The sequence below is a fragment of the Acanthaster planci genome, linkage group LG20, assembly GCF_054643075.1.
Source record: "Acanthaster planci isolate LZ-2023a linkage group LG20, COTS_SCS, whole genome shotgun sequence".
Lineage (NCBI taxonomy): Eukaryota > Metazoa > Echinodermata > Asteroidea > Valvatida > Acanthasteridae > Acanthaster > Acanthaster planci.
In genome coordinates this window covers 9,579,423-9,597,949 of record NC_141796.1, presented here as the reverse complement: position 1 = coordinate 9,597,949, position 18,527 = coordinate 9,579,423, and the positions used below count along the sequence as shown (strand labels likewise).

The 18,527-nt window shown below is 42.9% G+C and overlaps 2 protein-coding genes across 6 annotated transcripts in view; one reads left to right on the top strand and one right to left on the bottom strand.

The window, feature by feature from the left end:
- LOC110974992 (protein kinase C and casein kinase substrate in neurons protein 1-like) overlaps window positions 1–11,202 on the bottom strand; it is a 28,063-nt gene extending 16,861 nt beyond the window's left edge. For 3 of the 5 annotated variants that reach the window (XM_022227008.2, XM_022227009.2, XM_022227010.2), the window contains exons 1-5: window positions 11,067–11,202; window positions 2,582–2,819; window positions 1,745–1,947; window positions 981–1,118; window positions 335–478 (exon numbers count right to left, since the gene is read on the bottom strand). In XM_022227008.2, the coding sequence (XP_022082700.2) occupies window positions 335–478; window positions 981–1,118; window positions 1,745–1,947; window positions 2,582–2,792 (696 nt within the window). In that variant the 5' untranslated portion in view covers window positions 2,793–2,819; window positions 11,067–11,202. Of the gene's footprint in view, window positions 1–334; window positions 479–980; window positions 1,119–1,744; window positions 1,948–2,581; window positions 2,820–6,304; window positions 6,329–7,628; window positions 7,765–11,066 lie in introns of those variants that run through there. The other 2 variants (XM_087130398.1, XM_087130399.1) reach the window with 2 other exon arrangements.
- Window positions 11,203–11,808: 606 nt separating this feature from the next.
- Window positions 11,809–18,284, top strand: LOC110975044 (uncharacterized). The gene is made up of 6 exons (XM_022227139.2): window positions 11,809–12,183; window positions 14,138–14,298; window positions 14,704–14,888; window positions 15,793–15,928; window positions 16,324–16,453; window positions 16,892–18,284. The coding sequence occupies exons 1-6, from the start codon at window positions 11,835–11,837 to the stop codon at window positions 16,975–16,977; spliced, it is 1,047 nt and encodes a 348-aa protein (XP_022082831.2). The 5' UTR covers window positions 11,809–11,834; the 3' UTR covers window positions 16,978–18,284.
- The last annotated feature ends 243 nt before the right edge of the window (window positions 18,285–18,527 follow it).

The following is an 18,527-nucleotide window of genomic DNA, read 5'->3' as shown; positions in this document are numbered from 1 at the left end:
ACTTGGTATACAGGGGGAAGACAAAATGGCAGTATCATGACAAAGATCTATGGGGCCGCTACGCTAAGGCCACACTGGGCTGCAGCTTGAAATTACACACAACTCTATGGAGACTGGTCACAGCCACAGCCATAAGTCTCCTGTGTAATTTGAAAGCCACTGCCAAGTAATTTGGGCTGCGACCTCAGTTCAGAAATTTGCTAAGCATGGAAAATATTTGCTTAGCATCAGGTTACCGGCCAAAATATCACACGAACTGTAGTGCTTGCAACCGGTTCCCATCTGAGTTTTTCTTAGCACAAAACTTGGGTTAGCAGCAATCTTCAATTTGTACCTGCGTTTTGTCAAACTGAATACCCATATCCTCCATGTAGCGTGGATTGAGCGCCTTCAAGTCGTCCAGGGATGCCCGATACCTCGTCTCCAACTTCTCCTTCTCCTGCTGGGCTCGCTCCACTTTCTCTTTCGCCTTCTTAACCTGAGATCACATAAAACAAAATGAAGGTGTTGAAGTAAACTGATGAGACTAAATGGTTCAGGAAATCTGCATCAGAATTTTTAAAAAATCATGTAAAAAATAAGATTGAAGAAAGAAAACACCTCAGGTTAACTGAATTTCATCAGTGGTACCACAACTGGATCAATGAGCAAAAATGGGGCAATCTAAACTTGACCCTGGTACAAATCAAGATCAAAGAGATTAAACAGATAGGGCAGTCTGGAAGAGAATCTTGTACTGAACCAGATCAATCAATCTGAATCAATGTGAAGTGGATCCGATACCGACATGGATCAAAATGGCTACATCAATCTGAAGTTAGCATGGTAATGAACAAAATCAATGAACGCAAATGGCCACATTGATCTGAATTTGACCCAGTACGGTACTGGATCAATCAATCCAAATCAATACAAAGTTGGTCCAGCAATGACCCGGATCAATGCGAGTACTGAATCTGAATTTCACTCAGGTTACCAACCTGGTCTGGCGAGAGCGACGTGTCATTGCTGGCCGTTGCTTCCTGACTCACGGCCTGTTTCTCCGCCTTGCAGGCTGTGTGGTAGGCTACCTTCTTGGAGTTGACCGCCTTCAGTGTCTTGGCCCATGGTTTCTGAGCCTAGAGATTTGACGAGTGAGACAAAAGTGGGTATATAAAGCATGCCTGCATTCCTTGGAAAATTACTTTGATCTGATCAGGAAAGGCACAATTCTAGGAACTACTTCAAAGAGGTATCTTTACGTGTTGTTATCATAAACTTGGCAAAGTTAACTTCCCTCACTGCACGGTCTCAGAGTGACGCCCGTGTCTGAAATCTGTAGCTCACAACAACACACATGGCTATGGAAGCCACGACCTAGTGGCTGTAGCCACATCCTATAGAGGGATGCATTACTCTCAGCCCCAGCCTGCTGATTCAGACATAGCCACACTGGGCTAAAAACTGAACAATCCTTTGAAACTGAGCAGAGGAGTTTAGAGTACATGTACAACTGCAACTCTCCAATCAACTCAGTCCACCAAGGTGGCGGATGCAGGAGGCACTACATCATCTGCAAACCCTCAATTGGCAGCAATGCAGTACTACTCACACTCGTTATCACACTCACTTGCAGTTTTATTACTCACGCTCAAATGTGAGTTTCTGGGGGAAACTCGGACTCGAAACTTTTTTGGGGGGAGGGGGAAAACTTGTGGTTATGTACTGTACAACATCACTGATGGGCAGGAGAATTGTTGCTGACCTTAGCGAAGCCATCGCTGGCTTCGGTGGTCTCCTTGAAGCCATTCATCATCTTCTTGTGGTAGTTTTCCTTCTGCCAGGTCTTGACGGCACCCTGCACTTCCTGCATCAGCTTCTTGGCCATCTCCGAGTGGATCTCGCTCTTGCTGTCTGCCTCAGTCAGAGTGGACTTCCAGGCCGACTTGATGGTGCCGTATTCTGGACCTGGGGGCACAGACGACAGATACAGGGAATTCATGCGAATGATGAACACCTTAACTGGCTCTCTTCAGAAAACAAGAGTTTTGAGGGTTTTCTGGGGGGGTGGTAATTGAAACTGTGATAACGGTGTACCATACTTGTCCTGAAATAACCCTGCTGAACTGAACAATGTCAAAAATGTGGAACTTTCTTAAAAGTAGAAAAAATATCTCTTGATGAATACTCTTAAAGATCAGAAGAATTTAACAGAAATCCTACCATAGGACTGGATCAGAAAGAAGAGTCCAAGAATGGCACAGGGGAAAACAATAGTGGCTGGATTCTGCAAAATTCTTTACAACTCCGGATTGATTTTGAAGGACAGGGGGCCACAAGGTGAAAGGGAGACCGTAGGGAATTGAAGCAAGTGAGGAATACATGTCAAACTCCCTGTTCTGTCCAGCACCTGAGGTACATGTAACAACGGCTGCATTCCATTTCTTAAGATGTATCATAATGCTTACTTCTTCAAAACACTTCATTGATTTTGAAGGACCTGAGAAGACTAGGTTTACAGGGAGACTGAAGGGAATAAAACATCTTGTCTAGGCCCCCCACCCATTTCTTCACTGACTCCTCCCCTCCCTACCCCCCTCACCTTTATCGATGAGCTCGTTCCACCGCTTGGACCAGTGCCTGAGCGACTTGGAGTACTTGCGCTCAATCTCGCTCCGCTCCTGGATCAGCCCCATCAGTTCGTTGCACAGCCGGTGGCCGTCGTCCACCCGCTTGACCGTCCGTTTGAACTGGCCGATCTCCCAGAAGCTGCCCTCCGAGGAGAGGATGTTCTCGTCGCTGTAGACCGACATGGCGGGCCGGGTGTCATCTACCAAAATCTGGTGGGGAAAAATACATACATGTGGGACAAGTAAGATCCGCTCAGTGGACGTGAGTCACACATCGCAGAAGCGAGTTTTCAAGTTGTAGTTTGTATTGGAAAGAGCAAACTGAGCTCTCTTTCATGTACATGTATCACTCAGTTTGGTAAACATCCTGATTAAAACGGAAATTACGTGGGCGGCAGATGTCGACTGAATTGCAGGTAGTGTACCGTGTTCAAGATTCTTTTCGAGCCTTGCGACTCAAAAGTCGCCCTCGTGACATCTGATTCTATCACAGAGCTACTGTACATGTACGGTACATGTAAAGGCAGAACCATGTACTCATGTAAACAACTGTGCTCAGAAGCACAAAACGTGACCTTTCCGCCCGAGTCGAAGTGCACCCTCACCGGCAAAAGACAGACAGACTAGTGAGAAGTTTTCCAACCAGGGGGTTCCTGCATGTGTTCAACGCACACAGAGACCATACCATTCCAGCATAAATTTGCTGTGCGTAATCAGCGTGCCTGCGCCAAACGCGCACAAACCTGTAAGCCTACGAGGTGAGTTCCCACCAAGGGACGGTCATTTTCATTTAAATACACGCCCTCGTTTGTTCCCACTCGAAGCAGATACCAGCAAGTACAAATGCAACAAAGTTGGCACGGCACAGTCAAATAGGAATTGCAGGTAAACAAAATGAAGCAAAAAATATTTATCCTAAAGACAATTTTCATCTCGAAAATTACATTTTCTGATACAAGTGAAAGTCCCTTATTAAACACACATGTACTCATGTATTATACTACAGGTTTGAACACTTGGAGTCAACTTGACTTATCAAAAATACTACCGCAGTACCGGCTGTTTGTGGTTTTGAAGACTCATCGTGGTCCATCTTAACGCAGCTACACGGTAAGAAACAAAGGATGTCTACACCATCGCTGCACAAGATTGAATGAGAAGAGTTTGAACACAGGGGGGCGCTTTTCGGACGACACACTTCCGCCCCCTCCCAGTGTACAACATACAATGTATACATGTATGTAATGTACATGTAGTAAATATACACATACATACATGTACACATGTACACTGAACAGGGACTTGAACATGCGCCATACATGTACTGACACATACACGTACAGTGTACATGTACCGTACATGTACATGTTTAAGTGCCATAAGGAAACAATTACATGTACATACATGCACACATGTGTACATGTACATGCCTCCATTATACAGACAAACGGCACAGCTGCAGGGAACAGGAAAGGTTCCGTGACAATAAACCTCTACAGTATCTCATAAAATGAACTGAGCCTGTGTTCTGTAATTTATAATTATAGTATGCTGAACTGTATATAAATTATACACGTACACATACATGTATCACTACTCAGATGGTGGGGAGTTTTTATCTGTGTGCCTACGGCACAAAGCTGATAATTAACAGGTAATAGCAGTACACATTGAGTGCCAGATGGATAACCGTCTAGTGCTTCAGACAAATATGTGATGCTGGCTGAGTACCAGGCCTGCTGGGTACAGCATCGGTGGCCAATTGAACCTTGGAGCGTACTTGAAATGCTCTGCTCCACCCACCGGCATGCACACCGAGGCGTGATTTTGTGTACAAGCACTCCAAACTGTATCAGAAAGGCATGTACATGTACAGGTAGCAGGGTACCGTACATGTACATGTGGGTCATTCCCTGAGGTTGGGGCACAATTTGTGACGGTGTCCATTGTACATGTAGAGCTGTAGAATATGAGGCCGGCTTACAGTAGTAATCACGAGTCACAGAGTGAGGAAAATCAGAATGAAAGTCGGCGAGAAATTCTAGAGAGTAGTGCGGACAAGAAAAAGGAAGTGTAAACTGGGTAAAATGATCTAAAGATAAGTTTGTTATACAGTTCATGTGATCAACATTCTTCGGTCAACACATGGACGTGTACATGGACATGGAAGCTATACATGCAGTCACACGTATGAAGCCAAACCACGGTTCACAACCATGCACAATGCATGACATCTAGATGCCCAACCAACCATAAAAACTTCACGTGTGAAATTAGGCTCCGAAACATTCGGGCTTTATTTTCCGTTAAAAAAAAAAACCTCCCCGCCCACAATTTCGAACCAGGTTTGAACCCACACTCCATGCGTCACAAACCATTATGCTGTAACCGCTTGACTACCGCAGGTTGACAGAGTTTTTACTGTTCACATACCGATGAACAGCTGCGACAAGAGTCCGGTACACATTGGGCATGCGCAACACAAACATAACCACCGTGGTTTGGCTTCATACATATGGTTGGACCTCTACATGGACATGGACACATGTACATGTACTGGCAGATAATATCAAAAACTTGCATGTCCAAATACACACATTATACAATGTACATGTATGTGCATCTACACTGCACTGTTTAACCCTAACAGTCCCAACTCCTCCGATTTCAATATGATTTTGCTAAAACCCTAGGTAGTTAGGGTTAAGTAATGGGAGTCCCGTCACACTCAGTCAGACACTGTAACAATTCAAATTCATGTAAATGTACCTGGGTCACTTTGGACATTATGTGATGTAAAACCGCGACACCAAAAAAACGCTTCACTGCAAACTACTCGGTTTCACTTTTTTTTCCTATCCCTCCGAAGCTTTTACCTTCCACAGAAATGGCTCGCAAATCATCCCAACAGAAACATCCAAAGGAAACCTTTCCATCTGTTGGTACCCAGTACATGTACACATACATACATGTACACGGATGTGCAAGTTTTAAGCCAACTTGCAGACTTGAGAAATCTGTCAAGAAATTGTTGACTCCTCGAAATTTGTTGACGTTCTGGCAGAAAGAAAAACTTCTAGCCTCAGACATCTGCTTTTAATGACAAACGCAAACTCTGTGCCATCAGCTGTCAAATAAGTCTAAAACAAACGGAAGCTATACGACAAATGGACACATTATGTACAAGTACAAATATGTAATTAAACCAGTTCTGTGGAAGTTACCGGGACATGTGCAATGTCCACTCACAGTCATGAAAGTGCTTTTAATTGGCAATGGTAACTTTTAACCCTAACAGTCCTGAATGCTGCAAAGTACCACTTAGTAGTAAAATGTAGTACTCAGCCCTCTCGCTTGTAAGAGGACATGACATTATTATTCTCTGAAGCCATAAAACACAATAGAGAAGACAATGTACCATACAGTGCTGTGGATGCACTATGAATGCATGGTTTCATTGTTCTCTGTACGAGTAACCAATGGAATAAACCTAGCCAGAAATAGTCATTTGTAGCGCTAGGTCCTTCAGGCTCAGAGTGTTACTTAATATTTTGTAGTACTCAGTACTCTAAGCCCAACAACGCCCGGTACTGTTAGGGTTAAATCACCATTGATAGAGGGTACTATTAAATACATGTAAAATCTGATTACACCATCACATTGGCTAATAAATGTGGGCGAACCCCATAACTTACAATCCACAAATTGTTGGTTACCACATGATCTCAGCCCCTGAAGAATTTGGTGGGCCGAATATGTGAACCAAGCCTCTGTTCTGTGAAGGGACACAAAAAGCACCACTACCGGTCACAACACACAATGGGTTCAGGAATGCTGAGCCCTCCTTAATAATACACACAAACATCTCCACTTTTGCTGTGTGGATGCTAAAGGGGAAACCGTGCGGCGGGGGGGGGGGGAGGGGCGCTCTGCCAAATACGGCCACTGCCCTACCATATTTGGTCGTGTGGAAATGCCGGATTGGTTTCCTTCCATTCAATGATGGCTCGAACCAGGAAATCATCCAATGCAATTATCACAGCTGGGATTCCTGGATACTTTGGGCCCTCTTGTCTGTGATTTTGACAGGTGGATTTTGGTTTCGATGGGTGGTTATATGAGACATTTATGATAGTGACGCATGTGTCACTTTATGTGCTTTGCAGGAAATGTGACGAACAAGGCAAGGTGTAGATATACCGATATGAGTGTATGTACATGAACTAAAGTTCACGGCTGAACACTCACACAGAGATACTGTAAGCGTTGCGTACATGTACATGTACATGTATAGGCATATCACATGAAGAGTGCCACATACATGTACATGTACATGTGGACCAAGTGCTCTCATTTTGCCTGCGATTTGTATCTACTGTAGGCAGCAAAGGAAAAAAACCACTTCCTGGTTATTTTTCAATTGCACCTCAAAGTCATCCAAAGTGAATACCTGTCTGCAATACTTCAGTTCATTTTTTTGGAAAGTCCGTGCTGGGTGGCAGTACCGGCTGGTGCTGCCCGCTGCCGCCCACCGCGGCTAGAACCCTGATGTACATGTACTATACATGGAGGTATACATGTTATACAGGATTGCACATGTACATGTACATGTGGTGTGTTCAACCATGGAGAAATAAAAGTTTTATTTCTCCATGGTTCAACTGTACATCATTACATGTACATGTACTCTCTCGTTCCTCACGGCTTTCACAAACCAGACTGTCCACTGGATCTACTACATTGTATATCATGGCATTACGGACTACTGCGGTTTACAACATGTGGCTTTGAGTGTTTACAAGCAATCTGTTTTGGAGCATTGACCTTTGTAGTTGGATTCATGAATTATGAAAACGTGATCACAGAGAAACTCATGCACGTGTACCTTTCAGATGAAGTAATTTCTCAGGGGAAGTACTTCTCTATGAACCTACGATACCAGCTGCAGCAAAATAGCCACGATTCCAAAGTTCAATGAAACACTGCATGCCTCACAAAAGCATGGACTACCGTACTCACAACACCAGTTTAACTGCTCTTTCCTCAAACTTGGACTCTTGGAGGAAGCCAACAAAAGCTGCCGACACCACAGTGCGGAACCAGTCACATCCAACACAGCTCAACCGCCAGAATAAAAGGATGTTCTCCGACCACTCCCCGAGCTCAAATCCCAAATGGAAATAACATTCCCTGTTTGAATGCTTCGTTGACCTAGGCACAGTCAGAATCAACAATGACCTTGGTCCTTTCCCTGAATGTGTACAACTGGAGCAAGGGCTCAACTGCAAACAGATGTGCATCAATGTGCAAACCTGTGGGGTGCGACTCACACGACTACTGAAGTGAACACTGTACACCTACATGTACATGTACCTGGAGTTTTAGTAATAAAAATCCACTCAGCGAAACAGCAGACAGGCATGTGTGTTTATGCACCTGACACCTGCCCACTAATTAGTGAGATCTTTCTGGGGCTTCCAGCCTCCAAAGAGGCATTCCACGAATGTGTACACAGCATGCCAGCCAGCTGAGAAATCCTTCAGACAACAAACAAGTCCACTAATTAATTGAAAAATAAACCCGATCTCAATAAACACATTTTACATCTGCAGACATATGTGTCTACATGTACTTGAATAATTAAATCGATCTCAATAAACATGTTCTACATGTACATCTGAAGATGTGTCTACTTGAATGCTCACCATTAGTGCAAAGTATTTTGAGGCAAAAGAATTTAAGTCCACCGTCCTAGGAACAAAGGCAAAAGGAGATGAATGCCAAACTTACAAAAATAGGAAAAACCATCTGCCTAATTGAAACAATGTGTTCTATTTAGGCCCTACTGAACAATTTGAGTTCTCTGTCAGTAAAACATTCAAAAGGATTGGAATGGACATCTCCATTAGTGAAAAAAGAAATTGGCGGCGTGGTTTCTCAAAAGGTAGTACAGGGATTTATCTGTACTTGTACCTAATTGATGTTTTCGCATCTGAACTCTCTAAACAATTATTCAATTTGTACGTACATGTAACTGGCATTGGAATGCTTTACAAGAGCATATTGTATTGCATTTAAACATTCAGTGCCTGGCCTGAAACTGTTCGGCGACACATTACCGCAATCAATGCACAAGGTACGCACCGGTAAGTAGACACCATCACAACACAATAAACTGACCTGCGGGCAACTGGCAAAAAGGAAAGTAATTGATTTCTGCAGTGCGTTTCCTTATGAGACTGAAACAACATGGGGTCGACTCAGTATTCATGGTAGCACGGTGCATACACGTACAGTACATTTTGTAGAACAAGCATTCTGTGATCCTGTACACGAATATATACACATGTACATGTACATAACGTTACAAGTGCATAACAAAATCAGTGTTACGTGTAACAGGAAATCACCACTGATATGACTTGAAGAATTCTTCACTTCACAAAGAATTCTTCCGATTATGCCCACTATTTAAAAAACCACATTTCCCCCAAGCCTATGATCTTATCCATTCAATCAACATGTCAGTGCGAAACCTTTCCAATCTACCAGTACCTATTCGATATTACCTTCCTGGTTCTTGCTCAAAATCCAGTATTATCCAATAAAGTAGGATTTACATTAAATTTAATTGCGTCCAATTCAATTGAGTCCACGCGTAGTACGGGCCCTTTTCCATTTGACGCACAAATGTATTGGTAACAGTACAGTAAGTACATGTACATCATGAAATTACAAAGTACGGGTGTTACATTACATACATGTACATGTACCTTGGTGATCCTTACAACCCTAACCATGCTGAACCCAACAAGGTTATGCAGGATTTCAATGGTCCCTACGGGATTTGGGTAACCCTAACCATGCTGAACCCAACAAGGTTATGCAGGATTTCAGTGGTCCCTAGGGGGTTAGGGTTGACCCTAACCACGCTGAACCCAACAAGGTTATGAAGGATATCAATGGTCCCTAGGGGGTTAGGGTTAATTAATCCAGCTCTTACCCCTGTGCATTAATTACATGTACATTGTACTAGCATAAACAGCAGGTACATGAACAAGTACTGCCATTACTATGGTGTTCCAAAGTTTTTTACACAGTAGATGGAAAATTGTGAACTTTTAAAATGAAAAAAATAGCTAATACATGTACGTGTAGCTGTTACAAATTCACTGTACAGTACATACATTTACATGTACATGTGGCCTACATGTACATTAAACAATTTTGACTGAACAACACAGAGCCCACTGATACACATACATGTATATGCCTAGGCCTACCATACCTTTCTTTTAAATGTTGAATATTTCTTGGTAGGTCCCTAATTAGGAATGCATTTTTAATATGTACACTGCTTAACACCCTGTGAGAAAATCCTATGAGAACAGTTGGAAAAATGAACTGCATGTAGGCTATGTGTTTCTATAAAGTAAATACCACAATATTTTCACCGCTAAATTAGACCTTTTAAGGCATTTTATGAGCCTACTTTCAAAATGGCTTGGACTTGGTGACATCCACATGTAGGTATGGAACTCTTTCTGCATTCTTTCCCCACTGCCCACCGGCATGACTGGTTACTGGAAAATGGGTCATGCTATTTAGTGTCAACAAGTTATGTAAGCATATTTATGCAAAGATATTTCTATAAAATTTTAATTACAACCCTACATATCAAGTTTAATGTATTATATGTATCTGAAATGATATTTGAGTGTTGAAATTTGGATGACAAAGTCGGGCCTGTTTGTGCAGTCTGACCCGCCGCCATCTTGTTTTCGCATGGACGGCAGAGGAAAGAATGATGGCGGCCTCCATATATCGTGAAAAATTTTCGTTTCCCTGCAAGAATGTGGAAGCAAATTTGGTGTTTCTCTAAGTTGTACAGTGGCAAGTGTTAGTGTCTCTAAAATAAAATAAACTACTTTTAAAAATATAGGCCTAGAGAGGGTATATTCAAGTTGTTGACGCTTTGTTGACGCTACGTGCAGACATGTGTGTGTTGACGCTTGTTGACGCTAAACAGCATGACCATGAAAACATGCTGAAAAATCACATTCATGACATGACTGAGCACTGGTTTTGACAATTTGCAATTTAAAAAACTCATATAATACCTAGGCCTAGTAAACTACCACTACTAGGCCCCAGACATACCAGATATAATCACTCTTAGTCTTACTCAGAACATGGAGGTGCTCAAAATCAGTATTCATCCAGCCTACAATGTAAGTAAACTAGGCCCTGAAGGCCTACTGAAATCAAACATGCCACCGGCGTGACCAGCGCTAGTCGTGAAGGCGTCACTCGCGCTCGCCAGGCGCTAGGCGCCAGGCAAAAAGACCAACATTGGGGTCAAACTTTCACAATATCCGTTAATGAACAGACTATTCTCACGTTAATTAATTGTTTGTTAAAATCTGAAATAAAACAGAGTGTTCTCTTTGTACCAACCTTTTCAACAGTTTCTACTGACTAGTGATTCACCTCACTGTTTCTCGTAAAATCCGGCAGTTAATTGACTAGTTACATGAGTTACATCCAGCCCAATTATGCTGCTACGTTGAATCTTGTACTTACTGGGCGGGGCTATCGAAATCGATTTGTATGTATAAAACGTGCATTCATTGGCTAGCATTAAAACATGGCTTCATGACATGTTTCTTTTGCTGTTACCTATTGCTTTCTTAAATACCCAATTTTAGAGTGCAAGATCTGTTTTCAAGACAAAAAATTGGAAATAATTTAAGGAAGTAAGGTAACTATCCTAGTAAATTTTATGAAGTTAGAAATTTACCCACTTTCAGTTAAACCAATTAAAATACGACTTACTCGCAACTCGAATCAGTTTATCAAATGTGCTAAAAGCCGAGAGGGCGCACTGTAATTTTACCGTATGCACAACACGAAAGAGGGGGCGGGGACAGCAATTTCCGAAGGGTGTCCGTCTGTCGTTGATACCCTAAAAATGAAGGGTATTGCAGGGGAGCAGTTATTTGGTACTTTCCCCATGTTTTAGTTTGGTCATTGCTGCCATTATGCACAAGCACAAACCATGGAGGTATTCCATGCACAGACGTACATGTATGTGCACACAAAACATCCTTTATATGAAAACGCCCCCTCTCGAGACAGTAACGGCGCTGGCACAAGCAGACTGATTTGCTAGTCTAAATTAATGATTGCATAACATTATGCGGAAGTAGAAGAAAAGAAAAGAAAATGGCTACTCCGCAAAACAGTTTGTACGATGCCCTCGCAGAGGACGCGAAAAAAATCCGCGAACTCGGCAAATCTTGGGGTTTAGACGACGCAGACATAGATGGTTGTTTCCAGCGCGCCTTGGTAGTTGATAAAGCTCCAATCAGGCCCCGTAGAAGCCGAGTTTGCAGGTGTCTTGTCCTGTCGTTCGTCGGCATTTTCGTTCTTCTGATCGTGCTGTACGGGTTGGTGAATTTTCACAAACCCTCTAAGCACTTCGCAATGCGCCATGCGCAGGACGTTTTATACCCGTTTATGAGAGCAGTTAGACGTGCAGCCCTGCCATTGAGGCAAGTTTTCGATTTATCTGGTAAGTTCCAACTAGTGCTAGGCTTGTTAACATGGTTAATGTTATTCAGATTTTCACAAAACATGCAAAATGAAAACACAGTTCTGTGTAATATATGAAAACGTAATGTCTGATGAACTAACAGTTGCCGGGACACTCAAGGAGGCGTGGTGTGTACAGTTGTGGGAAAGAATTCCATATACGAAGTTCACTTTTTAGGAGAAATTTTTGCTCCAGGACAGATTTAAAAAGGGGCGACATTTATTTTTGGGGGATAGAGATGTGAAAGGGGGTTCAGTAACTTAGGGGGACAGGTTTAAAAAGAAGGGGCCCCACGCAATAAAACGGCAAAAAAGTGAGTCCTTTTGCCGTTCTTTTTTTCCCTACTATATCCTCTACCGTTTCCTCTTTCCTTCACTATCCCGTCCTTTTATTTCTCCACAGTTTTCCTGTCATTAGTACAAGGATTATTACAGTTAGTATACACATTTAAGACATTTAATCCAAATTGTGTCGTAAAGGGGAAGCGAACCTGCAATGAAGAGAACTGTTAGGTATAGAAATACAGCAGTCTAACTGACCACGCCACACGAGCGCTTGTTGCCGGAGAAAGTCGATATGTTCCATATAAAGTTACGGTTGAATTAAGGAGAGGTCAAGATGAGGTCAAGATGAATATTTAAAAAAATTAAATATTTATGAAACTGAATATGTAATTATTCACGAATATTTGTATAAATTAGAATATTTAAATATTAATAAATGTGGCTATCCGTTGTTAATATAAGTAGGTTGTGCCAAAGGAAATCAACTAGGTAAGGTACATGTCTGAGCACAATTGACTGTATGACGTGAGTTATCTCCGTACGTCGTATTATGTAAACCAAGAGAGAAAGAACAAGTAGAAATGCAGTCGGCCGTACGAAAGAAGGAATTTCAGTCCAATGCTGTATAAGAACTCAGGTTAGGTGGAGTGTTGCTTCATCCATAAGCAATACATGCACTATGAGCGAGAATTGGAGTCGCGCAATTGGTGACAGAGGTGACTATCCACACCATACAGTGGAAGCGACCAGTTTGGGTTCTACCTGGCCGAATACATGTGGCGCTGCCGACATGCAGGAGTAGACCACTTCAATCAAATCCTTAAGGATGTTCTTCTCCTGTACAAGCCTACCCTCACATTTTAGAGCGCAGATAGCCACACAATAATCTAAAGACAGGTTTCAGCTCCCTTTTCCCCTTCCCTCTCTATAAATATAGAAAAAACTCCTCCAACTGACAAGCACTCTCTAAAAGACTGAAATTTGGCCCTTTTTTCCTTCTAAACAAATTGTCCAACTTACAAACTGTCTGTAAAAGAAATTGGGCCCATTTTTCCTTCTAACCAAATCCTCCAACTTAAAAATTGTCGCAAAACACGCACTATTTTCCCCCAAGTAAAAATTGTACATGTACAGTAGGGCACATTGCGCGGCACCTCGTGAACTGTGTAGATCCATCCAGACAGATGACGGCCCTCTGCACTCCTCGTGTTGCGGATTCATGCATAAAATTACCTCAATGCTTGTGGCAGCCCAACCCCTTCCGGATATGATTTGGTTCATGCGCACACGTCGTGCGCATTCGCCATGTTCTTCAGAAGCAAAGATGGCCGCCTGTCGATGTAAACCTGGTCCATGTGTAGCTCCAAAAGTGTGCCCAAAACTCCACATTTCTGTCCTATGATGTTCAGCTCTTCAATGCCTATTGGAATCGTCTTCATTCAGCGATCAAAGTAAGGATACTTTTGTAGTAATTACGCGATATTACAGTGGACTTCGTATATGGAATTCTTCCCTCGTCGTGTAGGATGTCACTTCCTAAGTTAAGCAATTTTCCTGACATCATGAGAGCTGGAGATGAAATAAAATCAAAAGCTCTGAAGCCACTTCATACATTGTAATTTAATGAGATGAAACTGGACATTTTTCAGGTCTCCATGAGCTGGACTGTTTGGTGCCCAACCCTCTCTTCGGCAAGTTTGATGAATTTGACTGCTGGCCGTGCGAGGAGATAAGAGAAGTCCGCACCTTCCGAAACCTGAGCAATTTCACAATGTACTACTATCACTCTGGTATTCCCTTTGTCGTCAAGGTAATTTTTGCAATTTTTTTTTTCTTTTGGCAAATTTGTTTTTATGAAACAAGGAAAGCAATGGGTACTTCAAGGCATTCCTGACTTTTAGGACCCTGCTGAATCCTGCTTGTACGTCAGCTGTCAGAATTCATGAGAATTGAACATTTTTTTAGCAAGGTCCTCCCCACAATGACTCCTAAATCCTACAGTTGTGTAGATAGAATGTAGAAGACAGACTTCCCGAAGCTGCAGCGGTAATTTGGGATCGATAAACTGTCATACACACCTTGCAAAGAAGTGGAACAGATATGTAGAAGTGGCCTACAAGTCAGGATTGCCCAGTAGTCCCAAATGATGGGCAATCATCGCAGTGACAGTGACTGGGTAAACAAACTCCCTTCTCCATCCCCTTCCCCCTTCCAGGATGCCAACATGAGCCAGGTCACGTTCGACGACGTCAAGTCCGTCTACCTGGACAATGCAGAGCAGTTCAGCCACAGCGCATCTCTGGTGCAGAGCAACAATGCCTTCATCCGCAGCATCAGCGACCTCCTGACCCCCAGCAGGACCTTGGAGGACTTGTTGGGCACTGATTTCCACCTGCAGTGGTGGGTGAATCCTTCCAGCGGGACGGGAAGGGATAAGAACGTTGAGGGAAACATGTAGAGGACAGCAACAAACTGACCGAACTTTGTCAAAATCGGGAAGCAGGGTTCAGCACAGGTTTTATAACACAGCATCCTAATTAGCTTTGACAAGAAAACAAATCTGGGGTTAGAAGTTGTTCGCTCTCCATCATCTTTAGGCCAAAAACTAACTAGTTGTGTTTCCTGTTACACTGAAAAATAAATTAGGGTGGTTGGTTGGGTAAACGTTTTTGTTCAATTCTCAATTTTTATAACCCAAAAAATTAGGGTTGGATGATGGTCTGTATTGGGGGGGGTGTGTATTTGTAACAGGTGCTAAGTCAGTGTCAGATTAATACTCCACATAAGCACGTCAGTATTACATATCAGCACTGTGATTGAGTAGTAAAGCAACTGGCTGTTGAAATACAGACACACAAGAGCCGTCCATCTCATGCAAAAAAAAATTAAAACAGTTCAATGAACAGGACGACGTACACATAATTAGGCTCAGGGCAAGGCACCGTAAGTTTTTATATTTTAATGATTTGTCGAATAAAAAGATACGGGTTCCACATGATTTTCTGAGTTAGATCAGGTAACGGGAAACAGCTATTTTTTCGTTTGGCGTAAGTAAATTACTATAAAACGGTTCAGGAATTATCCAAGTTTTCAAGACAGGATTTCCGACCTCACCGATGCAAGTACATTAATGATGCAAGTGTCCTAGATAATACCAAGCTCAATTTCACTCGGGCTCAAGCCACTTTTTGTATGAAGGAGATTCTAAAGTCAACTCCGATTTTTTTTTTGAGATCTTCATTTGTGATTTTGCATACATTTACACATATATTTATGATCCTGTTTTGCATGTGTATAAATCAAGGCGGGTCCTGAAGGCCGGTGGGGTGAGGTTAATCCGAAGCATGTCTCCCAAGCCGTACTTCGTCCCCGAGAAGGCGGAGGTGGCATCCGAGATGTTTGTGATGATACACACCCCCGCTGCAGAGGCACACCCACTGGTGAGTGGCGACAAAAGAGCAACTCATTGACTAATTCAAAATCTTGAATTGAGTAACCCTATTTTTCAAGAACTCTTCCAAGGAACCTTCTTCGGTGCTCTGCAATTCTCCACAGTGCAGGAATTTTTTCTTGGTGTATGGTGAGCGCTCAGAGTCATCAAATGACAGTGGCAGGGCTGTAGGCACCCCCACAGAGCGCCCTCAACCGTCGTGCACAGTCGATATGGCAAGCTTGATTCAGCATCTCAGTTGTGCACTTACAGCGCAGACAATGAAGTCCACAGAAGTCCACATCTGTGGTGTTGCAAAGCCTGTTTGTGGACCACTTGCCACAAACCGCACAAACAGAGCCATACAGTGCATCTAATTGTCCAAGCTGACTTTGTCCTTTACAGCCGTTGCCGGAACATCCCAATGCCTGGTTGACCCAGGCCTGTGGGTGGCAAGAGGTTACGTTGACCCCGGTGTCAGCCTGCAAGGAGAACTGTACCGAAGTCCGCATTGTCCTCCAACAGTCAGACGTGTGTAAGTTCGAATATTTGATCACAGGATGATGATTTGATGCAGCATCATAGGTCACTGCACATGCACAGTATAGAATTTCTCATGAATAAAGGGGGAGGTGTCTCTAAAGCCCCACCCCCAAAGCCCCTTCCTTCCGGAACAGTCAGACGCATCCCCACTCATTTTTAAAACATTTCTGACAACTTAATGACACTTGACCAATCAGATTACAGTGTCAAGGATGCAGCATCATAGGTCACTGCACATGCACAGTATAGAATTTCCAATAGAAAAAAGGGGGAGGTGTCTCTACAACCCCACCCCCAGCCAAGTTGGATATGCCCCACCCCCAAAGCCCCTTCCTTCCAGCACAGTTAGATGCATCCCCACCTGTCAATTTTCAGTACAACAAAGACACAGTACTTTCTTTCGTCTTGGCTTTCCTTTTTCCCTTTGCAGTGTTCTACACACCGCGGTTCTGGCAGCTAAACGCTTTTTCTTTCGGCAATGAAGTCAGCATCGCATTTCAGGGTTCTTTCTTTTGAGAAGAGATCTACATCACGTTCTATCTCTTGGACAGACTCAGAGCTGTGTCTAGAGAGAACTGCTTCAACTTGAGACTTTGAAACCCTCATGGTTGTTCATTATGGCGTGCAGCAGAGCATGAAGCTATTGTGTGGGAACCGCCCATGTACACTGACGCATAATCCACCATGTTGGTGCCAACAATGGAGACACTCATGTCGCAACTCTCTCTATAAACAGTCCTAGTTAGACCTACACGTACTAAAACTGAACACAGAAAAGCATCGTTAAATTAGATTTTAACTGGTTTCCAGTATTCATACTCATGCGCACTGTGAGACAAAGAACACCATACACCCATTGTTTCCAAACTGATTGGAAAATGGAACAACCTCATTAAACTCAGCTTTCGATGCTAAAACTTTCATTCTCATTGTTTTAATAAGTCCTTCTTTGCTGATCACAGTGTCCCCCAAATAATTATTTCTTTGTTTCGAGGTATAAAAAGTTTCACTGCTTCGAATGCTGGTATATTAATACTGATGAATATTTGCTTGGAAACTCTGGCATAAATCACACTCAGCTACTGCAGGGCAGGACTTCACGGGGGCATCAGCGGCAAGCTTCGATGCCTCTGCTCTTTTCCTGGATGACCAATGAAATTCTCCGGTAGACAAGTTGATTTTTCTTTTATAGAGAATTTTTTTGCCGAAGAGAAATCGCCTCGTCCCTCCAAGAACACAGCCCCTTCACGGCACAAGTACATGTGCCACAGGTCGCTTTCCCAGCACTATTTTTCCACATCTGGATCCATTACATAAAAAAACATTTCCTTTTGGTCACTTTCACTTCTGGTCTCACTGCTAATCTTCAACACTCTTTATCCAAACACGTGGACCATATTAAGAGGAATTAGTACTGTCCATACAAATATTTTCACTTCCACTAGCATGACATAATTTCACTTTCGCTGTGCACTAAGGGACACGTGCAGTATAACTGTCCATATCATGACACCCATGCAAATACATGTACTGTGGAGGTTTGTGCACATTCTGATGAAAATTAGTCAGGTTTACTTCAAGGTTTACTTCAAGACTTACACTTATGCATGCGAATTAGTGTGGCCATGCATCTAGCCCTCTGCTGGTGACTCTTACAACAGTTTCACTGCACCACCCCCTGTTCAAGGATTCTTTAGATTTTCAACTGGCAAAACATAAATGAAAAACACTGTGTAGTGGCTTGTGTCGAGTGTGAAGGTGTGTACTCATGTAGTTAGTTATGTTTGGTGTCTGAAATAAAAGCCGTGTTAATGCTGTTGCAATGATATGGTTGTGTCATTGTTATTTTGGTCAGGTTGGAGGTGGGTGGATTGGGTTGGTCCTGCACATGGATCCTAGGCCTTGTGGGGCAGAGAACACAAAAGGAACAAATAGACCCCACGGGGAATAATCCTACACCACAAGGATTACATGAAATAGGAATGAGGAATTTGCTCAAAAAGGGAGACATTTCCAAGAGTTACCTACATTGTATTTAGAACACATTGTGGTAAATATACAAGGGA